Source organism: Danio rerio, chromosome 10, assembly GCF_052040795.2.
Source record: "Danio rerio strain M-AB ecotype USA chromosome 10, GRCz13ab, whole genome shotgun sequence".
NCBI lineage: Eukaryota > Metazoa > Chordata > Actinopteri > Cypriniformes > Danionidae > Danio > Danio rerio.
In genome coordinates this window covers 42,575,001-42,600,000 of record NC_141030.1, presented here as the reverse complement: position 1 = coordinate 42,600,000, position 25,000 = coordinate 42,575,001, and the positions used below count along the sequence as shown (strand labels likewise).

At 33.4% G+C, this 25,000-nt stretch overlaps 1 protein-coding gene and 2 long non-coding RNA genes across 7 annotated transcripts in view; 1 reads left to right on the top strand and 2 right to left on the bottom strand.

Moving 5' to 3' along the window:
• Positions 1-9,155, bottom strand: part of dscama (Down syndrome cell adhesion molecule a) — a 185,008-nt gene extending 175,853 nt beyond the window's left edge. For 3 of the 4 annotated variants that reach the window (XM_087269684.1, XM_087269687.1, XM_087269685.1), the window contains exon 1: positions 8,491-9,155. In XM_087269684.1, the coding sequence (XP_087125810.1) occupies positions 8,491-8,533 (43 nt within the window). In that variant the 5' untranslated portion in view covers positions 8,534-9,155. 4 annotated transcript variants of the gene reach the window in all.
• Positions 9,156-15,181: 6,026 nt separating this feature from the next.
• LOC137496606 (uncharacterized) lies at positions 15,182-18,174 on the top strand. Its single transcript, XR_015501555.1, has 7 exons — positions 15,182-15,287; positions 15,392-15,513; positions 16,261-16,344; positions 16,465-16,519; positions 16,619-16,694; positions 16,769-16,945; positions 17,282-18,174. It is a non-coding gene; the product is annotated as an uncharacterized LOC137496606 (long non-coding RNA).
• A 6,151-nt stretch (positions 18,175-24,325) lies between these two features.
• The window catches only part of LOC103911777 (uncharacterized), a 26,076-nt gene continuing 25,401 nt past the window's right edge, over positions 24,326-25,000 (bottom strand). For both annotated transcript variants that reach the window (XR_015501607.1, XR_015501606.1), the window contains one exon: positions 24,326-25,000. This exon is cut by the window's right edge and continues 711 nt beyond it. This is a non-coding gene — a long non-coding RNA (uncharacterized LOC103911777).

Genomic DNA, 25,000 nt, shown 5'->3' with positions numbered 1-25,000 from the left:
AGTCCTCATCAGTGGAAAAGGCTTTTTCTGCCAAGTCATCAAAGCAGCGAATAAATACACATTACGGCAGCAGCACAGGGCCGTCTGTCGGGCATATTTCCTGCTGATTGACAATAAGCTGAGCTGATGGAAAATATGAACACTGATCAGCTGTACTGCTCGCTGAACACTTAGTACAAGCAGATCATCAAAATGTCATTATGCCAAACCACTGCTGGAATTACTGATATGCTGGAGCCACCGTGCGCGTGCCTTGTAATCCTTACTGTACATTGTGGAGACTAAATGTCCCCGCAAGTATAGCAAATTTTGACCATGTGGATAATTTTCTTTTAGTCTCCATGAGTAAAACGACTCATAATTAACACAGGATGTTGATTGAACATAAACAATTAGGTTGTCCCTAATATAGCTTAAGAACTGTGTTGTTTCGCAATGTTGAGTCTGAACTATTGTTGACCAGGAGCTTCAGAACACATGCGATGTGTAGAGTCACTGCTTAGTTCAACCATAGTAAGAGTAAATGTTTGTGTATTTGTCACTGCATTTCAAGAGTTTAAAACAACCCAGGCTCATTATGAAAACGTAGCCCCGCGGATGTTTCTGGAGACCGCAATTTACATGGCTGGAGGTACGTACGGCCGCATTTCGTTTTATTTGAGCGAGCACGAAGAAGAGCGGTGTCACACTGCCCCACAGCGTTTGCTCGAAAAAAACGAAATGCGGCCATAAGTACCTCTGGCCACGTAAATCGCGGTCTCCAGAAACGTCCGCAGGCTGTAACGACACGGAGGGCTTTCCTGCCGCAACCAGTTTGTCCGCTTAGCTCGTAGTGTTACATCGGCGAAGCGGAGGCCCGGAGAAGGAGAAGGAGAAGGCTACGGCGTCGACAACCGGGATCGAGTCTGGGAAGAGTGGTTTCAGCAATCAGGTAAGATGAAAAACAGAATCTAAAAAATAAAAGCGAACGAGTTCGCGACAGGGCAAGAATGCGGCATAACCCGATAACGCGGTCAAAATTGGACGAGGGCTTTTGCTTTTTATATATATATATATATATATATATATATATATATATATATATATATATATATATATATATATATATATATATATATATATATATATATATCTGGACGGCTTTAGTAAATCGTCGCTTAGGACAGACGGTCGCTCAACAGAGGCCTCCAGTGAGTTTACGCTTGAGAACAGCACGGGCGCGAACGTCCGTCTGTCATATGTCCTAATTCAGAAAGCAGAGTACAATACATACCAAACATAAAACCTTGAAAATACGCTGGGTTTACACACAATTACTTAAATAATTGAATAAATTAACTTAATTTGCCAGTTTTTTTTTTTAATGTATGTTGTCAGATTCCTTATTATAATCTAAATCTGTTAAAATTGGATGATATTATATTTAATCAGTTAAAAGATATGAATATGATATAAATATATCTAGCTGTTGAAAAAGCCAGATCAATTCTATGAGATTGATTTGCTTAATATTCAGGGGCAAAAGTAAAGCTCCATACTCCACGCAAAAGACGGATTAATAAGAAGCATTCAAAACACATTGGATTTATTGATATTATTACACAAATCTTGTTCTTGTTTGTTTAATTCAGGTCCAACTAACAAATATCAATCAAATAAAGTACAGTTGAAGTCAGAATTATTAGCCCCCCTTTGATTTTTATTTATTTTTTTTTTATATTTCCCAAATGATTTTTAACAGAGCAATGAAATTTTCACAGTATGTCTGATAATATTTTTTCTTCTGAAGAAAGTCTTATTTGTTTTATTTCGGCTAGAATAAAAGCAGTTAATAATTTTTTTAAAAACCATTTTTGGGACAAAATTATTAGCCCCTTTACGCTATTTTTTTTTTTCAATAGTCTACAGAACAAACCAACGTTATACAATAACTTGACTAATTACCCTAACATGCCTAGTTCACCTTATTAACCTAGTTAAGCCTTTAAATGTCACTTTAAGCTGTATAGAAGTGTCATGAAAAATATCTAGTAAAATATTATTTACTGTCATCACGGAAAAGATAAAATAAATCATATATTAGAAATAAGTTTTTTTAAACTATTATGCTTAGAAATGTGCTGAAACAATCTTCTCAGAACAGAACAGAAATTGGGGAAAAAAATAAACAGGGGCGCTAATAATTCAGGGGGGCTAATAATTCTGACTTCAACTGCATATTAGTTTAATAATGTAAAAGTACACTCGAAAGTATTTTCTTAAAATGAGCTGAAACAACACAATTCTTAAGATTTCATTGTGACAACTTAATTTTTTTATGTTCAATCTACATAAATTTGTTAAAAGTGTTAAGTTGACTTGGGTTGGGACAATATGAATGAATTGTGTGGAAACCATGCATTTTTTACAGTGTATGTAATCCGGATGGATGACAATTTGATATGCAATTGTAATTCATAAATTTGATTTGTTAGGCCTAGATATATATTTTTTAAGTGTAAAATTTGATTGGTACATTAAATAAAATGATTCCAAAAATACCAAAATCAAACAAAAACACTCAGGACTTGAACCAGCAACCTTCCTGCAGTGAGGCGACAGTGTTAAGCCACCCATTGCACAACAATCTACATATAATTCACCTGTCAAGACCCTTTTAAAAAAAACGAACCAAACAATGAAGCAATCCGAAAAACATATGCAACCAACTCCAGAACAATATGGAGTTTGCTTTGCTTCCAGGAGTGTAAACGTGGCCTTGATTTGGTGAAACCCAGGCGCACAGTTAAGCGAAACAAATGGATTTGCCCACACACTTTGGTCTGTTTGATCTGGACTCGGCTAAAAGCTCTCTTGATCGGCCACTTTGTTTACCCGTGTCCATTTGAGTGTGTGTGTCAGAGTTTGGCCCCTAGCATCGGTTTACAAAAACAACATCGCACCTACTTTCCGCTGCGTCGTCTGTGCTTCTGCTGCTCCAATTACATCTGTGTGTTAATATGCAGAGGATCTGGAGAGCTCTTCAGCAACACGAGAGCCATTCAGAACAACTCAGCATGAATTTGTACATGCAAACGCATTCAACGGAGATGAGCGCTCGAATTAAATATATACAGATGAAGTCAGAATTGTAAGCCCTCCTGCGAAATTTGTATTTTTTTTTTATCAAATATTTCCCGAGTGATGTTCAACAGAGCGAGGACATTTTAACAGTATTTCCTATAATATGTATTTTTTCATAGGGATAAAAACTTATTTCTTGTCATTCGGCTGGAATAAAAGAAGCTTATAATTTTTTTTAAACTATTTAATATGATTAAATTTGTAATTAAATATTTTATATATATATATATATATATATATATATATATATATATTTTTTTTTTTTTTTTTTTTTTTTTTTTTGATTGTCTACAGAATAAACCACTATTACACAATAACCTGCTTTATAATCCAAACTTACCTATAATGTAAACAACAATACTGTAAATTTACAGTAACTTACTGGCAATTTAGGTTGCTTGTGAGATTTACAAGCACACTTAAAATAAATACTTACAATTGTGCTGGATTTTTTTTACATTGCAATTGTCATTTTTCATTTACAGTGTTGGTAAATTCACAGTCTTAGTGGCAACCTAGAATACTCAAACAACAATAATATATTGTAACATTTACAGTAACTTACTGGCAATTTAGGTTGCCATTAAGAATAATTTTACACACTGTAAATTAAAAATGACAATTTATTGTTATATTTACAAAAACATTTAGAGAATTTTAGGTTGCCAGTAAGACTGTAAATTTACTAGCAATATATTGTTGTTATATTTACAGTGCTAGTAAATTTACAGTCTTACTGGCAAATTAAAATTCTCTAAATTATTCTTAATGGCAACCTAAATTGCCAGTAAGTTACTGTAAATGTTACAATATATTATTGTAATTTACAGGGTTTGCAATTTATAAACTACTGTAAATGTTACAATAAATTGAAATCTTTAGTTTACAGTGTTTGTAAATGTATAGTCCTGCTGGCAAACACAATTCCCAGTAAGATATTGTACATGTTACTTTTATACTGTCAACCAAAATTGCCAGTAATTTTAATTTTACAGTAAATTGTTATTATTAATTTACAGTATGCTTGTACATTCATTGATCATTTTTAATTTACAATGTTTGCAAATTTACAATATTTCTGGCAACCAAGATGTACAGTAGGTTACAGTGAATGTTATAGTAAATTGTCATTTTTAATTTAGTTTTAGTAAATTTAAAGTCTTACTGTCAACCAAAATTGCCTGTAATTTACTGAACACGTTACATTAAATTGCCATTTTTAATTTACAGTGTTTGTAAATTTACAATATTGGCAACAAAATTTTCAGTAGGCTACTGTAAATGTTACAGTAAATTGTCAGTTTTAATTTACGGTTGTAGTAAATTTACAGTCTTAATGGCAACCTAAATGGCCAGTAAGTTACTGTAAATGTTACAGTAATTTGTCATTTTTAATTTACAGTATTTGCAAATTTACAGTTTTACTGGCAAACAAAATTGCCAGTAATTTACTGTAAATGTTACAATAAAATGTCATTTTTATTATACGGTGTTTGCAAATGTGGCAGTAAATTACTGTGAAATTTAGAGCAAATTTTAATTTTAAACTTACAGTGTGCTTTGTAAATTTACTGTCTCATTGTCAACCAAAACTACCATGTGTATATAATTAACCTAGTTAGGTCTTTGAATGGCACTTTAATGCGAATATTAGTATCTTGTAAAATAAGTAGAAACATATTATGCACTGTCACCACAGCAACGACAAAAGAAAACAAAGTATAAAAAAATATTATGTTTAGGAAAAATCTTTTCTACATTAAACAGCACTTGGGGAATATTTTTTTAAAATAACTCAAATTTCATAACAAGATTGACTTCATTTGTATAAGCAGTACAGTATGTGATGTGAGGAGGATTAATTGTGCATCTACAAGAAGAACCTTAACAGAAACGTTGCACATCTTGGAACAAAATCAAAAAATATGTATAGAAAAATAAAAAAATATCCAAGTGAATTGTGTATACAAGTTTTAAATAAAAAAGAGTAAATGCCATTTTATTGTTTCAACCTTAAAATTTCATATTTTATTCAACGTGTAGTGAAAAATAATGGCGTTAAACAATTTTCACTCCTACTCTAATCATTTAAAAATAACTTTTTGACATTGTTCTTGTCATTTCTGCACTCAAAAAAAAATATTTGCAGTTTGTTCAAACTATTTATCTATAATGAGCTGAAACAACACTATTTTTTATTTTTATGGGACAACTTCATTGTTTAATGTTCAATCCACTTAAATTAGTTATAACTTAATTCATTTGTATTGGGACAAATTGTGTGAAACCCTGTCACTTGCTAATTACTGATAACCACTGAGTGAAAAGTTGCCTCAGTGGTTAGCACTGTCACCTCACAGCAAGAACGTCACTGGTTCGAGTGCTGGCTGGGCCAGTTGGCATCTCTGTGTGGAGTTTGCATGTTCTCCCCATGTTGGCGTTTCATATGAGTTTCCCCCACAGTCCAAAGATATGCACTTAAGGTGAAATGGATTAATAAAACTGGCTTTAGTGTGTGAATGTGTGGATGAATGTGAGAGTGTATGGGTGTTTCCCAGTACCGGGTTGCAGCTGGAAGGGCATCTGCTGCGTAAAACATATGCTGCAATAGTTGGCGGTTCATTCCAATATGGCGACCTCTGATAAATCAGAGACTTTGAATAATAAATGGTTCATTGGATTTACTAAAAAGATTTAAGTTGCAAACAATTAACATGGGCTGAATTTAAGCAAATTACCTGTATTAATGTTCAGCTTAATTTGTTTGCTTCATTTTAGCCCCTATTAACTATTTTCAACCACTTACAATTAAAAAAACACTTAGTAAATCCAACGAATCATTTTTTTCAGTGATCTCAACAAAGTTGATTGCTAGTAAATGCTTGATTAAATAATTCAATTAAATCAATGACGTTAATTCAATCATTGTGAATTAACATCACAATTTCCTACTTAATCCAATGTTACTTAATTCCCAAGCAAGCTGTGAATGACACCAAAAAGATAAACACTTTTGTCTGACTCTTAAAAAATAAAAAGGCACAATTAATAAACCGGGGAATTAATATCTCCAGATAAACATCCCGAAAGACTCAACAAAACAAGCGCTGCAGGTTTTTTCCTCAGAAACACTTCCGGGGTCACCTGTGCAGGAAGCTCAAGGCCACTGCGCAACACACACATCTGAGGGGTTTCCATAGAGACCAGCGCACAACTGGGCTCTGAGCTTAACCAAATCATGAAAGCCTCATTTTCTATGGCTCCTCTCTCTCCACACACAAGACACAAGCTACACTAGCCAACGAATAAGAGAGAGAGAGAGAGAAAGAGAGAGAGAGAGCAACAGCACTGCATCACAACGCTGATCAATGGAGCCTCAGAGACCCACATACACACGGCGGCACAAATGGGAGCGTATTGATTCAAAGAGAAACACTTAAAATGCTTTTTAGAAAATGCCCGTTTGAACACAGTTCAGCGGACATGCACCACTCAATCAGGCAAAAGCCAGAATCCCTGTGAAATGATAATCAATTCCATCGATATGCTATTAATTGAGGTTAAACGGCTCTGTCCGGCTTCATGGCGGCTGCAGAAAAGCCTAAAAATTGGGTTTGGATAAGATGCTAAGATCTCCTCATGGCGACCGATGAGTTATGCATTGCTTTTTATGGTCTGTATGAGTCTGATGTTGGTGTTTGGCTTTTAAAAAGCACCTAAATGGCCCCGTTTTTCTTCTGGCTCCCCCTTTTTTCTCTCTCTCTTTCGCCATCCAGCATAAAAACACACCCATCCTGCTTTAGCCCAGCAACCAGCACCCACTCGCTGTCTCTCCATTTTAAAGCCATCAACACACTCGCCTCCTGTCGAGCATCTGCGCTTCGTTTTTTTTTTTTTAGAGGTCAATATGATTCGGACAGCCACATGAGAGGAAGAAAAAAAAATGTTTGAATAAATGTTTTGTGAAAAGGTCAGGCGAAAGCGTTCGGTAAAGTGCCAATCCAGTGAGTGCGAGTTGTTGGTGTTTTTTTTTTTTCCATTCAATGCTTCAGTGCTGCTACTTGAAACATGGCGGCTGTGTCACTACGCTGCAATACAACACATTTTGTTTTATTTGTTTTACTGAGTTGATTTGTAGGCTCTTGAATGATTGTTTTTGCGCTTTTTGGATCGAGAGAACTGCTTTGCTGCTTGGGTTTTCGTTCCATTTTGCGTGTGCTGCTTTTCAACAAGTACAATTTGTAATTCTAACGCTTAATAAAAAATACAGACAAGGTCATGAGATGAGAGGAGAAAACAAAACATTTTAAAAAAGTGTCACGTCACATTACATTACATTACATTAGGTGCAGGATGTCGACAATTGTGTTTTTGGCATACCCTGTGATTTGCATATTAATGCAAACCTGCTTTATTTTCCAAATTATAAGCTTTAAAATTTAATAAATAAAACAATTATATAATAGAACAATTAGGAATGTAACATTAATAGCCAGCGATCATATTTTGCAGGATATTTGCATTACAATGCAAGATTTATAATGAAGCTCTTTTATTAAGTGACTAATTGTAAACAAATTGCATGTAAAAATAATATCACAGTAATATAAATGATTATTTAAGAGTGCAACAAGATATCAAAATTCATATTTTGGACTTGTACTGCAGGATGTTTTTCTTATAATGCATGCATGTTAATACAAGCTGTAAAGTGACTAATCTTAAAACCAATGACTTAAATGATTATTTAAGACTATAACAAGGAGGTAATGATTCACATTTTCGACATGCATTAGAGGATATTTGCATAATAATGTGTGCATATTTTATATGCTGTAAAATAAGTGGCTATAATTATAATCAAATGTTCACTTAGGATCAAATGCTTTTTTTTTTAAATAAATAACAATGATACCAAGATTCATTTTTCGACATGCACTTGAGGATATTTGCATAATAATGCATGCATGCATTTCATCATTATAATCCGTAAATTGTAAGTGACTAATTATTAAACATACGATTAAATGCTTATTTAAGAGTGTAACAAGGCTTTCAGAATTTATACACGAATTGAAGATATATGCATAGTAATGCATGCATGATTTTTACAAATAATAATGCATGCATGATTTTTGTAGTAATACGAGTTTAAAAAAAATACTAAAGTGGCTAGTTATTAAACAATTTAGATGCTTTTATAAATTGAGACTGAAATACTGCACACTCCTAAATCAATTAGTACAATTTCGAAGTGTAACCAAAAAAAGATATGCATGCATTCAATTAATCAAGCATCGTATTTCAAACATTGCTCTTAATAAATCTCCAAAACGCACAACAGTAAAAGAAAAAAGCACTGCTCACCATTCAAAATGCACTGGAAAAAGATGATGGCCAATATCCACATGCCCCGCTCCTTTCAATCTCCAAACTAAGATTTGTCTTTTGCCCACCGCGCACTTTTCCTCCAGAACGAGCCGTCGCGCTGCAATGTGTGGATGTGTGCGTAATTAGTAGTTCCAGTAGGGCTGTCGCTTGCGGGGCTCCGGGCTGATGGTCTCCGGGCTGCAGCTCCAGCAGGAGAGGAGAGGCGAGGCGAGGCGGCAGGAGACGCGTCCAGGTGCGGTGCGGTGCTGAGTCAGAGCGCGCGCGCGGAGCGGAGCTTACTGGGGCCACTGCGCACAGGTGTAGTCTTAAACCACCGCGGCAAAGTAAATCCACTGAATAATTAATGAGGCGGAAAGTTTACGGAAATAAGAGAGAGAGAGAATAAATAAGAAAACGAAAGGAAAAAAGAAATGAAAAAGAAAAAATGGGGGCTGCGGAAGTCCAGTGCGCACGCGGCGGAGGGTTCGAGATGACGGCTGGCTGTTTCTCAGCTGGACTCAGAGCAACAACATCCCTCTTCTTCACCAGCTCGCACCGTCCGGCAGTCAGCAAGCACACGCATCTTCCCCTGCTGCACTGAGGAGTCCAGAGCTCAGCATCAGCACCAGAGCAGAGTACAGCACAACACCCGCCTCACACACACACGCGCACACACATACACACACATACATACTCTCTCTCCCTCTCTCTCTCTCTCCTCTGCAGCCTTAAAGGTGCAGGGGTGCTACTCTTAAAGAGAGCGTCCAAACACGCCAAAATCAAGTGCTCATTAACCATCATCACTCATATGCAACTTATTAAGCTCATGTTCATTCGGAAAAATTGCTAAATATTATGATATACAATTGTTTTATTGTTATTATTATTATTATTATTATTAATATTATTATTATTATTATTATTATTATTAGTATCAGTAGTATTAGTAGCAAATTGATGATGATTATGAGTATTATTAACTACACATTTATTAAATGCCAATTCCTATATTAATACTATTAATCATGCAATCACTAATTTAAATTTAATTTAATATAAAGCAAAATAAGAGTGCGTTAAATATAAACATGCGACAATGATAGTGACTCTTGTTGTTTCTTGTCTGTTAATTTATCAAAATTACTAAATATTATGACACAATTGTTGTATTTTTATTGTTTTTATTGTTGGTATTGTTATGAGTATTGTTATTAATTTGACATTTATTAATTGCCAATTCTTCTATTAATACTATTAATCATGCGATCACTAATTGAAATTTATTTAATAAAAAGCAAAATAAGCTTGCATTTAATATCAGCTTGTAACAATGTTACTCTCATTTTACGTTCTTGTATATTTATCGAAATTGGAAAATATTATGACATATTATTATAATTATTATATAGATAATGATTATGAGTATTATTATTAATTTTACATTTATTAATTGCCACTTGTTATATTAATACTATTAATCATGCGATGACTGTTTTAAATTTAATTTAATGTCAAGCAAAATAAGTGTGTGTTAAATATGAACATGCGACAATGATAGTGAGAGTGTTTTACATTTATGGTAATCTATCAAAATAAGCGTGCATTAAATATCAAAATATAACAATGAAAGTGAGAGTGTTCATTTATCAAAATTGATCAATATTATGACAAACAATTGTCATTTTATTGTTATTATTATTATTATGATTATGATGATTATGAGTATTATTATTATAATTAATTTCACATTTATTAATAGCCAATTATTAAATTATTACAACTAATCATACGATCACTAATTTTTATTTAATTTAATATAAAGCAAAATAAGTGTGTGTTAAATATGAACATGTGACAATAATAGTGACTCTCGTTTTACTCATGATAATTTATCAAAATAGCTAAATATTGGTATAAAATTATTAGTAGTATTAGTATTATTATATTGATAATTATGAGTATTGTTGTTATTATTATTTACATTATTAATTACACATTTATTAATTGTCAATTCTCGATACTATTAATATATTAATAAATGTGCATTGATTATCAACATGCATTAATGATAGGAGTCTCATTGTTTTAAGATGTTAATTAAAAATGTCAAAAATGCATTGGATATCAAATTAAATAGTGTTATTAACTACATAACAAAAAAAATTATAATAATGTGACATTTATTGTTGTCAAGTTGTTAAAATGCATTAAATAAAGCATTATAAAAAGCTTGATATGCATTTAATTTAATAATATTTTTTACAACAAACTCATTATTTGTCTATTATTGTATTAATATTAGATTTAAATATGATATTGTGCATTTATAAAAAAAAAATGAAGTTGTATAAAATGCAAAGGAACTCTGCATTAATTACTACTTGTAGACTGCAAAAAAAAAAACTATATGATCAATTAGTCCTGACAGCATATGTTTTTAGATCATTGTAACTTATTAAACTAAGTCAATGAGGTTCTAACTAAATTTTATAAGTTTTGCCAGCTGTTTTAATTCAGTTTAACATCATATAAATTCAATGGACTCATAAGGTTAATTTGATTCAGCTTAAAAAGTTGAGGCAACCAGGATTTCTTACAGTGTACATGACGTGAAACTCCTTGTTTTTAAGTTCGTAATTAAAAAAGTAAAAAAAAAGCTATTTATTTACTATTATTAATAAGTGTATTATTATTATTATTATTGTAATTATTATTATTATTATATGTATAATATTATGTATATGTGTAATATTTATATGTATTATATGTATAACTACACAATAATAAAAAATAATAATAATTAAAACACTAGTGATACCCGTTGTTGTCAAATTATTAAAATAAGTTAATAAAGCTTATTATAAAAAATACATTAATACTATTAAAATGTATTATTATTATTATAATAATTATTATTATTATTATGATTATTATTATTGGAGTTAATTTGCAGGTGTTGTGATTTTCTGTAAATTGTTAAGTCTTTTTACCATAGGTCATGTCATTACAAGAAAAGATTAATAACAATTAAAAAATATTAAATACTTTACCTTTCTGATGAAAGCATGTTTTTTTTTTTATATTCATTTCACATGCCTGCGCAAAATATAAGTCAAATAAGCAGCAAGATAATTTTTCATGTTTTAAATTAAACAAGGATTACTGATTTCACTACCTCAATGTTCATTTCAACGCATTACTTGCCATTTCCTTCCAATTAACTGCACTCTTTTAATCTAATTAAGCTATTTATTGTACATAATCAGATCTCTAATCATTTTTGAATATTAGATTTGGTTTTAAAAAGTCACAATTCTTACAATTTTACCTACATTTTTAAATACATTTTTGCTTATTAATGACCTTAGCATTGTTTCTCAGTTAACTGTGCTTATACATGTGCTGAAGAACAAACAGCATGGATTGACGGTAACAGTAACATCACAGTTGTGCATGACAACTTGCTTTAAATGATGTTAATTGGAGGACATGAATTCATGTGGTTTAATGTGGTTTCTGTTGGATTGGGGAGCCCTGAGGGCGTGTGAGGGTTTTTTCCGTCCCTTAAGCTGCCTTCATTAATTGACCTTGACAAATCAGAGCATTTGCCTCGCGCGCAGTGAGGCGTTCGGCCGACTCATTGCGTTTTCATGAAAAACATTAACCTTTAATTAGATTTCAGTAGCCTGTGTTCTGTCCAATAATAACAGAGTTAAAAGTTGATGTTTTTAAGCAATTGAATCTAAAATCTGTCAGTAATAAAAAAGAAAAATTAGATTAATTAGACTATTAATTACAATAATAAGAATTAATATCACATTACAGGTTATTTTATTTTCATTTTTATCATCTTTACATTAATTTAAATATAAACTGCTTTGTGAAATAATACTACATTAACAGATCTTATATTATTATCTAGATCAGTGGTTCCCAAAGTGGGGGTCGGGATCTCCAGGGGGGGTCGCAGTACAATCACAGGGGTAGGGATGCAACGATTATAGATTTTGGTTGTGCGATTATAGTCTGAGGAATAATCACGGTTATCACGATTATTATGCATTCATTAATTTCAAAACACTGCAAGTCAATAAATACACATGAAAACTGTTTATATTTTAAAGTGTTGTTTGTTGCTGCTCAGTAACCAAATAATAAAGCACAAAATAATAATAATAAATAAACAATAGTCCAATTCGCTTTGGACTTAAAAATAAGTGAAAAAAGTTTTGGCATTTAAATATAAGCAATAATTTTACTCTGAAAATAAATGTCAATAAAAAAAAATTTAAATACATAAATAAATAAATATTTTACAAATAAATTCAAAATAAATTAATAAAATAAAATAAAATACAAAAAACAAATAAATATTTTTTTATAAATTATTATAAATTTTAATAAATGAAAATAGATAAATTTATTAAATGTAAATAAATAAAAAAAAATAATTAAAATAAATAAATAAAAAATAAATTAAATAAAAAATAAATAAAATAAATGAATTTAAAATAAATAAATAAATAAAAATATTTTTTTATAAATTAAAATAATAAATAAATAAAACTAAAATAAATAAATAAAATAAATAAATAAAATTTAAAATCATTAAATAAATGAATAAATATATAAGTAGTATTTGTCTAATGTAAATCTAAGTTACATAATAGTATTTCCTTTTTACAGTGAAGAATTGTATTCAAAGGCTGCTGAACCTTTTGATCAACTATATAACAATTGTTTGGTATTTTTCATTTTGTATTTTTTGTCTTTCTTCGGGGTAAGGCGCTAGCAGCAATCTTTCAACTAGTAGTAACAAACTTGCGCGTGCAAAAGATGTGAGATGTGACTGGCCCTTTGTTAATAGCTTCAGCCATAGTTAATTCATCTGGATGGTGTACAAGCTCGAACTAACAAAATTCAAACTAGCACTCAGTTGGCATAACTTTGTTAAGTTGCAGCAATTTTGTTCCATGCAGAAACATTGTGTTGAGAAGCCTTAACGATTAATTAAATGTGACAAATTAAAGCACGGTTAATAGTAAAATCGGTTAATCATTGCATCCCTACACAGGGGGTCTCTTGGTGATTTCCAAAAGTCAAATAAACTTTATTAAACTATTAGAATTACAATATTGTAACCATAACCCACAGAACATATAAAAAGTATTTTTTTTTAACAGTAAAAAACAACAAGCTAATGAAAAGCCATCAGCATTTAAATTATTTTTTTATATAGGATCGGTGTGTTTGTGTTAGATTATCAACAAAGCAATAGCGTCAGCTGCAGCAGATTGATTTTACAGCACCAGGTTAAACTTTCTGACACCTTTATGTCAATCAAATACATTAAAAATAAAATACAGGCCTGAATATTGAGAATGATCTCTGATTAGCGGTCTCCAAAATTAAACCAAGACTTGTGCTGAAAACATTGTGTCCATCATTCTCTTTATTTGAGGTTAATAATAAATTAAACAAATTAATAAATGACTATAAAAATGAAATGGCTATTAGACTGTTGCACTTTTTTGTGTTGTCAATATGCTCATGTTTATATAGGCCTATTGTTGTATGAAAAACATTTGCACACTGTATGTATAAGCATCTAAAAGGAACTTGGGAGTCGTGAGTTTCGGAACCCCTGATGTAGATATGTACTCACAGCAAGATTGTTGCTGGTTCGTGCCTCGGCTGAGCTAGTTGGCATTTCTGTGTGGAGTTTGCATGTTCTCCCAGTGTTGGCGTGGGTTACTTGCGTGCTTGGATTTCCCCACACAAGTCCATATGTGGTATAGGTGAACTGGGTAGGCTAAATTGTCCATGTATGAATGAGAGTGTATGGATGTTTCCCAGAGATGGGTTGCAGCTGGAAGGGCATCCACTGCGTAAAACTTATGCTGGATAAGTTGGCGGTTCATTCCGCTGTGGCGACCTCTGATAAATAAAGGGACTAAGCCAAAAAGAACATGAATGATTGAATGAATGAATATATATATATATATATATATATATATATATATATATTTATATATATATATATATATATATATATATATATATATATGCAACACTCTCAGAAAAAAAGGTACAATGAGGGTACAATTTTGTTCCTAGAGGGAACAAAATATAAAATTGTACCTTTAAAGGTCCCATATTGGTCTTTAGGGTACAATTTTGTACCCAAATGGGCTATAAAGGTACAAATGCCCAGATTTAGGTTTGAAAGGTACATTTTTGTACCTTTTATAGCACATTTGGATACAAAATTGTACCGTAAAGGACCAATTTGGCACCTTTAAAGGTACAATTATATATTTTGTTTCCCTATAGGAACAAAATTGTACCCTCAGCTCATGATAAGATCAAGACACTATATAACACTAATTTAAATGTATTAATACTAAACATTAATACTAAAATACATCATTAAAAAATATAATAAATAAATAAATTGAATTAAATATTTTAATAATTAAATTTTTTTTCATGTATTTAAATTACATTTTTTCTCAAAAATGTTAATAATTAAATTTATAATTGAATGTAATTTTAATCATTAAAAACGTAAATACTGGTCTTTGCTTACTGTTTAAGACCCTATAGTATATGTGATGTAGAATAAGAAGTAAGAACCATGCAGTGACAGCATTGCTGTCTCTTTAAGAATTTGGCTTGTTGAGACGTTATAGTAGTGTTTGTTACTGAGGCGGTCGGTCGAGTATGCTGGCTGTTTACACAGAACTTCGCACGCTTTTCAAAGAAAAGTCTATTTTGGAGTCCACACTTTTCAGGTAAGAATGTATTAAAGATATATTTTCAGTCTCATTTTTACATGTGAAGCCGTGTTCTGTTGATTTTGTCTGACTCTCGGGTCTCGGCTTTCCCCCGCTTTAAGTGCTCCGGACTGCCTGGTGTATGTTGGCCTGTAGGATGGAGTTTGCTAAGATTTCTGCAGCTTATTAAAGAAGTTACTACAATGTGATATCGAAGTCACCGAGGGATATAACGTTATAGACGGTGAGTACTATATGCTGTTAGTTTTCTCGGTGTAAAAGTTCCCTTTATCGCCTACGTTACGTATTCGCGCCTTATATCTTACGTTACGTTACTGCTTTATTAATAAGTGTTGCCACGGCGGAATATAATCGCAACCCAATTAACGTTAACAAAATACACTCGGGCCAGTTGCGGCGGCAGAAGCGAGCCGACGCTGCCGTATCCGTGCACCGGAATCAGGCCGTGAGTAATGTGCGGTGTGGCCCGGAGCTCGCGCGACTAAAGTCTTCATATACCTTGATATAAAACCTTTTGTTATTAATACTGGAAATTTGTAATTATCGATAATGTTTTATATTTTGAGGCCATTTTCTAGCCACGGTTGACCGCTGAAATGTAATTTTAGACGGTTATATAAGTTACAAACACGTTACAAACGTGGCGTGTGTATGCTACATATCTTTGTTTCAGTGTCTAAGTTACATTATGTTGAGGAGTGTCCACAAACTCTCATATCCAGAATTGTTGGTGCTTTACTATCGTTTAACGTTATACTTATGTTAATGTAGAATTATTAACATACCACAATGTATAAATCGACGTTTTAAGTTATACTTTGTTCTTTAGTGTAATAATTTGTCTCATCTGTTCTGAAACTGGTACCTTGAGCTATTTTACCTATTTTATTAATATCTCAAAATAAATAAATAGTTATTGCTTTATCTTATTGCTTTTCAGAAGTTTTTGAAGTTTCCAATTGTCTTTCAGGACAAGATTGAACAACATAATGCAGCCTAACAGCATTAGACCAATGAAGGCATGTCATATGAAAGCATGGCTCAGTTACAAGATGTAAGTATGTCTCATTATCTATACCATGGTTTTAATGGCTTACATACTGTTTTAAATTTGTAGGTTTTTACTTACAAACAACAATAAATGTACACCCACATGTTTAAAATTATTTTCTAGGTTTTCATCGAAAGATGAGAGATCAACTGAAGAATGCTATGGACCTGACTCTAAGGTGCTCTTTCTAAACTTTCTCCACTTGATTAATATTATTAAATTCTAGCTTTGGATGGATTCCTTCATATTTGTTTGTATGCCACATCTTATGTTCCAGGAGTTGATTTTACAGCAGCACTTCTCATGTTGCCAGCCTTGTTAAGCGAGACACTTCAACATTTCGTTGTGCTCAGGTGCGTATGTTGTTTTCTGTTCAGTATATGCTGTGATAAATGCATTTTATAATGCTTGATATTCTTTATATTAGGATGATGCAGTGGGTAGTGCTGTCACCTTACAGCAAGAAGGTCGCTGGTTCGAGCCTCGGCTGGGTCAGTTGGCATTTGTGTGAGGAGTTTGCATATTCTTCCAGTGTTCGTGAGGGTTTCCTCCAAGTGCTCCGGTTTCCCCACAAGTATAAAGACATGCGCTATAGCTGAATTTGGTAAGCTTATTTGTCTGTAGTGTATAAATGTGTGGTGAATAAGTGTGTCTGGATGTTTCGTAATACTGGGTTGCAGCTAGAAGGGCATCTGCTGCATAAAACATGCTGGATAAGTTGGTGGTTCATTCCACTGTGGCAACCCCAGATTAATAAGGGACTAAGCCGAAAAGAAATTGAATGAATGAATGAATGAAATTTATATTAGTCTTTTGATCTGTGATACGTTTTTTTTTTATCAGTGAATATTAATTATTTTACTTTCTATGCATGTTGATTTTCTCTTCATCAGTGATAGAGTGACTGATATTAATGTAATTATTGCTTTGTCATTTACAGTGAATCATCTTCACCACATCCAACAGTTCAAGTACAGGAGGACACCACCGACTGGACAACTGTGTTAACAAGACGAGTCACGGCAGTCTTCAGAGTTGATGGGATTGCGATTGGCCGGGCTAATGATGTGGACGAATATACATTTTTGACATATCCATCTTACTAGAAGAACACCTTGATGTTTCTGCAGTGGAATGTTTCGAATGAACGGTGGACAGTGACAAGCCTAGATCTACTCCAGTTACCAGAGTGATCAACCTTGTTTTTTGTTTCTCTACATGCTCTGGGGATAATCACAATCATCAAGTTAATCCAGCACACTGCTATCATTCATGCATAAAGCAAATTTTTAAATAATTTGTGGTCCTAATGACTATCAAAGAACATTTTCCAGATATGAGTGCTTTACATGTCATGTTTATCAAAAGCATAAACACATATTGTGTTACAACAAATTACAACTCCACTTGAGGATGATGAGGAGTAATCTACTGATGTTGAGAAAGAGGCTACTGATGTATTCGGTTTTCTGCACTGTTGAAGCAATTTATAGAGAAAGTTTGCCTTCATTCTGAAATTCAGAGAAAATGTTGATGACAAATTATTTATTATGACTGAGTATTCTGACTAAAGACAAACACTTTGGACTTTATAAAGTGCATTACTTGATGTAGCCTGTGTAATGTGTTTATAAATCTTAAACAGTATTCTTGTGGTCTTTGTATTAAGTGTAGATTATTTAGTTTTTATTTGTTATCTAAATTGTTCTTTTTACTGTTTTACATGTCTGCTTTATACTTGCTGTGTAATTTTATTTCTTTACACATTCAGTTGTGAGTTGTAATGAAATATTTCTACATTAATAAATAAAAATGGACATCTGTGAACCAAAATATTTTATTTACTGTATTTATTTGTGCATGCAGTCACCAAAGGATCAAAATGCCTGGGTCAGTACCCTGAAAATACTATATAATAAAAAAAGGTACATTTTTGTACCTTCAGTGTCTAGGGTACAAAATTGTCCCTTAAAGGGTACAAATGTAGAAGGTACAATTTTGTACCTTTAAAATGAGGTACAAATTTGTACCCTTAAGGGTACCACCCCAGTGACGGGCCATTTGTACCCTAAAAGGTACAATTTTGTACCTTTTTTTCTGAGAGTGAAGTGTGTGTGTAATTGTTACTATTATTAGTACTAACAGATAATTTTATTTTTATTTTTATAATCTTTACATTCATTTTATAATAAACTGCTTCATGAAATACTATGATCATATTTTTATCAAATATCACATGTATCCACATAATCATTCATATTGTCAGATAATATAAAATAAACTGATATTTATAATAATAGAAACTATATATATTTATGTACAGTTGTAGTCAGAATTATTAGCCCCCCTGAATTATTAGCCCCCTGTTTATTTTTTTCCCCAATTTCTGTTTAACCCAATTTCTGAAGATTTTTTTTAGTATATTTCTAAACATAATAGTTTTAATAACTCATTTCTAATAACTGATTTATTTTATCTTTGCCATGATGACAATAAAATAATATTTTACTAGATATTTTTTCAAGACACTTCTATACAGCTTAAAGTGACATTTAAAGGCTCATCTGGGTGAATTAGGTTAACTAGACAGGTTAGGGTAATTAGGCAAGTTTGTTCTGTAGACTATCGGGAAAAAATATAGCTTATAGGGGCTAATAATTTTGTCCTTAAAATGGCCTTAAAAAATTAAATGCTGCTTTTATTCTAGTCAAAATAAAACAAATAAGACTTTTTCAAGAAGAAAAAATATTATCAGAAATACTGTGAAAATTTCCTTGCTCTGTTAAACATCATTCTGGAAATATTTAATAAAGGAAAAAAAATTCAAGGGGGGGCGGGGGCTTATAATTTTGACTTAAACTGTGTAAATATGTGTGTGTGTGTGTGCATGAATGTTTTTTTTTTTTACAATTTATTATTAAATGATATACTTACATGATCTTTCAGATGTTATTAAATTGTTATTATTAAATTTATTATGAGTCACATTTACAAAAAAAAATTATTATAAAGTAATAATTGCATTAGGTTGGAAAAACACTGTAATGTTCATTATTCATTCATTAATTTTCTTTTCAGCTTAGTCTCTTTATTAATCAGGGGTCGCCACAGTGAAATGAACCGCTAACTTATCCAGCATATGTTTTATACAGCGGATGCCCTTCCAGCTGCAACCCATCACTGGGAAACACCCATACACTCTCATTCACAGACATACACTACGGATAATTTTAGCTTACCCAATTCACATATAGCGCATGTCTGGGCCTGTGAAGCCCATGTTTATTATTACCATTATACTTTTTTTAAAGAAAGTAAAATGTATAAATTCTATATTTTTATAAACCAATAGGTTAATTTTAAATAATTTTAAATTTTATTTTAGGATTTTTATAACTTACTCCTTTCTGAAATACTTCACTAATGAATGCAAGTTATATACATCTAACTCAAATTCTTTACTCCAAACAATAAGACAATTAATAATAATGATGAGCAATTGATTAAGTTTAGTACCTGTCTTCACATGTTCCCTGTCTTCTCTGATGGCCTTCAATGATAATAATAATAGCATTTGTATCTCTCTTTTGCCACTGATCCTCCATCTCCAGTGTCATCTATCTGTAAACTGCTGCAGCTCTTGTCTGAGGCTTTCAGATTCAGCACAGATCCGCTCATGAGGCAGAACAGAGGAGCTGTCAGTCAGTCAGACACTGCTATCATAAGCTCGAGACACCGACACACAAACCTGCTCTCCCACACAGCCTTCATCCGCACACGGGCAGAGAAATACAGAAACACCGACACGCGACCGTCACTACAAACCATGCCGTTACTGCGAACTCAAACTGGCGGCACAAATACAGCACATCCGCGTTTACATTTACTCGTTTAGCCGACAATACGCAAATTGCGGTATGTTGGTTATTATATAAGCACATTCGCTCATTTTTAAACAGTGACAATTTCTGAGATGCTACTTTTAATATTCGGTCGCATGTAAGTATTACTTTAAAAACAACATTAACATTATTGTATATGGCACAGACTTTTAATTTCAGTCCGCCTGCCCCTGGGCTTCCGGTTAACTGTCATCCCATACAAAATCAGCCCGTTTAAGATCTGATTTCTTAAAAAAATAAATGAACAAACAGTGATCTTCACTGCCTGGTTGATATACGATATAAAGTGGGTATCAGGCTAAACAAGAAGCACTAAATTAAATTATATTTTTTCGCGCCATGTCTATAAAAAGTGGAAATTTGTTTTACCTCAGTATTTTCAATGAATTTCTGCACTAGCTTGCCGCTAATGACGGCACTGGCATTTAAACCGTCTTTCGTCTTTTTTATGCTTTACCAACTAAATGGATGCTTAGTCTATTTAACTGATTTAAATTACAACATTAATGCTGTAAAAGGAACTGTATGAAATTGAAATATTCACTTAAAGCTTTCACCGGAAGATTATCGTTGGCTGAAAAACACTAGCTGTGCATATAGCCCATTGACTTTGAACAATCTAGTACTTTGATAATCATTGGCTGCTTATATGATTTCTATATTTAGAATTTGCAAAGAATACTTTTCTCAAATTATATTAGGAAGGTGAAAGTCCGAATGTAAACATATAAAACCAAATTTACCTCAATGCAACACAAAGCGACTTGCAAGTGAGCATAAAACAAGCAATATAAATCCAACATAGGCGCCTTCTGAAAACGTAGCCCTATATACTTTTTTGGAGATCGCGAATTATGTAGCCAGAAGTACGTATGGCTGCATTTCGTCTTTAAAATGAACACTACAGGGTGGTATGACGCTGTTCCTTTCCTCACTTAGCAGACGACCACTTACCTCTGTATGGACGGATTTTCCACTGTTACCAGTTTGTCCGGTAGCTAGACATTGGCGGACGTACGTTGGCGGTCTTGAGACGCAGAGACAGAATGGTTCCAGAAAGCAGGAAAAACAAAAGCTAAAAAATAAATTAAACAAGTAAGTAACAGGGTAAGAATGTGGTAAAATTTGAAAACATGCTAAATCTATTTTTTTTCTGGGTTTGCTTTCGGTTGGGTTTATGCAGGGGGGGGGGGGGGGATTCGGTCGATCGGTTGATCACAGTCAGTCCATGACTGTGCTTGGTTGTATACTATATTAATAAAGTGTTTAGACTTTTAAAAACACTGTTGTAACACATTGGGCCATTAAAAATGGTTCTTATGTTTTTTCTACAGGAAAGATGGGCAAATAACTTAAACACCTAAAATATAGTCTGTGTTAGTAAATGCAAGGCTTTTGACGAAATCCAAGAATAACACTGTATGACAACATTTCAGATGACTGTTCTAGAGCCTACAGCTAATCAATCTGCCAGATTCTGGATTGCTTTACAGGTCTAAACAAAAACATAAATGATAAATTGTCTTAGGTAAAACAAATACATTTATAGAGATGCTATACAAGTATATAATTTCACTCACCTGGAAAATGAAGGCAACTTGAATGGTTTGTGAGCTCAATTAAGTGCACACAGCACGCCATATCATCTGATAATTGTAGGAAATAATCCCAAAAGGCAATTGACTGTGTAAAGCCACATAAAACAAAACAAAACAAAAGATGATGAATGTGCAGAGTTCAGTGGCTAATCAGTCAGATTCAGCTGAGGTGACAAGACAGCGAGCAGTGAGAACTAGCTGTCACTCAAGTGGTCACACCTTTAATTATGCAGACTTAATAAAACTTAATAAAAACAGAACAGATGAGTTATAAAAAATTCACCCCCTTCACAGTTGTCATGAAGGGTAATATTAGCTATATACACCAAAACTATCTTTTGTACCAGGCTGTTAACATGTTTTTATCAGCTGTAAAATTAGGCAATTTACCATTGCAGCCAGAAAACATCTGGATTTCCTGGAGCCAGCCCCCAAAGTTGAGTTGATGAATTTAATAGTGCATTTATGAGAAAAGAGCAGGCGTGAATGGCACTCATGAGAGAAATTTAGGTCTCAAAAAGCATACACAGCGGCTTCTGGTGGATTCACGAAAACAAAAACTGCAACAAAACATACATCCTGGGACGCATTTGGTGGTCTCCGGAAATGTATATAGGGGTACGTTTTCAGAATGAGCCTCGGTTGAATTTTGCATTCTTGCAACCCAGTTGAAACTCTTTCATGACCTGGTACCAGTGATTAGAATCCCTAAACAGAATTAAAATTAGTAAGTTTGGAGGCTGGCGAAAATCATTAGCACTTAAATGCCAAGACAATGGGCTATATGCACAGCTAGGGGTTTTTTCCCCATCGATATACTTCCGGTGAAAGGGTAATATGACTATTCTTAATTTCATAAGGTTCATTTTACAGTATCGATGTTATAATGTAATTAAAATAAAATCACTTATATAGACTTAAGCATTTATTTAGTTATTCAAGTGTAAAACGAGTGAAAAGTCGTTTAAACACAAGCGCAGTCACGACCAGCAAGCGAGTGCAAAAAATACTGTGGTGAAAAAAAATTCTATATTTTAAAGGCATGGCGTGGGACAATGGAAGTTAGTGCAGTGCTTCTTGTACATTTTGAGACCCACTTTCTATTGCATGAAAAGCAGGCAGTGAAGATCATTGATTTTTAAGAAAACAGACCTTAAACGTGGCGAAACTGTTTACCAACTGTTGACCAAAAGTACTTGAACTGGGTTGCTAAAATTTAACAGTCCTTCTGCATATACCCTATAAAAAAACTTGCTTGTCATGTTTATTTACTTTTCTAATTGTAATTAAATCACCCCCTAATCATTGTATATTATATTTTAAATCATTTTTTTTTATGTTAGCTAATCAACAACCCTTAGAAGTGTTTAAGCATGTTAAACATTACTTTACATTGGTCCGTGTCCAGAAGCTGTATTGCACCCTCTCATTATATATTCAGAAAATGAGTTTAAAAAGCTCTATTTTTATATTTATATTTTCTAGAAACTCAAAGCACTTTACACATTGGGGGAAATCATCCAGAGTGCAGCATCCATCTGGATGATGCGACGGCAGCCATATTGCGCCAGACCGCACGCCACTCACCAGCTGATTGGTGGAGAGGAAACAGAGTGATTAAGCCAGTTATTATATGGTAATGGTTAGGAGGCCATGATAGGTAGAGGCCAGTGAGCAAATTTGGCCAGGATGCCGGGGTTAAACCCCTACTCTTTTTCGAAGGACATCCTGAGATTTTTAACGACCACAGAGAGTCAGAACCTCGGATTAATGTCTCATCCGAAAGATGGCCCTCACTAAGCACTATAGAGTCCCCTTCACTATATTGGGGCATTAGGACCCACACAGTTGGATGAGCACCCCCTGCTGGCCTCACTTACACCACATGGTATAAATGTTATAGAAATGTTAACTTCACCATTCCACATCAAATGTACCTTATGTATGGTGAGTATACAGTATACTGTTGTTGATGCCTCAATTTCTGCAGCAACATTTAGATTATAGGGTCAGAATTTGGTGGATTCATTTAGCCGTGTATCAACGGTTTATGCTGCTACAGGTGTAATGGTGTATATGACATTTCTTGACACACTCCTAAGTATTGTTTAAAGGTCCCATAAAATTTAAATGACTAAATGTAAATAAAAAAATTAGATGTCAGTTTCAGTCTGTTAGTCTCAAGGATATCAATTAGCTATTGTGCTTCCTGCAAAGAGAAAATTCTGCCTAAATCAATAACGATTTTTGAAATCTTCTGACCAATCAAATGCTCTCAAGTACCTGACATATCCCGCCCCCATCAAAACGCATCTCATTTATTTTTCATTTAATGCGCCTGAGCTCAATCACACTGACTGGAAGAGCTGTGATTAAAGCAAAATGCTATTGGTTGATTTTAAACAGGGGAGGAGCTACTCTAGATCCAAACAACTTAATTTTTCAGTTAAGATCATGTCAAACATGGAATAAAAAAATGCACGCTTCAAAGCACTTTACGGCACCTTTTAATACCACAGCTGACCTGAGTATTGATGCTGATCATGTCCATTCACAGAGGACACATACAAAACTCCAAAAAATCTACAAGCTGAAAGCATCTGAAACTGGTTTCTTGAACAGTTGAGTTCACTTTACTCAAACAACCTTCACGGTCAGCGGATGTCAATCCAGCAGAGCACCTTTGGGATGTTGTTGGAACAGGAGATTCACATCATCCGTGTTCATTCGACAAATCTGAAGAAACTGTGATGCTGTCATGTCAACATAGACAAAGATCTCTGAGGAATGTCTCCAGAACCTTGCTGAAACGATGATGCAATGGATTAAAAGAATATTCATTCATTCATTTTCCTTCAGTTTAGTCCATTATTTCTCAGGGATCACCACAGCAGAATGAACTGCCAACTATTCCAGCATGTTTTATGCAGTGGATGCCCTTCCAGCCACAAACCAGTAAAGACAGTCTTTGGACTGTGAGGGAAACCGGAGCACCCGGAAGAACCCCGTGCGAACACAGGGAGAACATATAAACCCCACACAGAAATGCCAACTGGACTAGCCGTGACTCAAACCAACAACCTTCTAGCTGTGAGGAGAAAGTGCTAAGAGCCACTGTGCTGCCGGATTAAAAGAACACTGTTAACAATTTCATGTAGA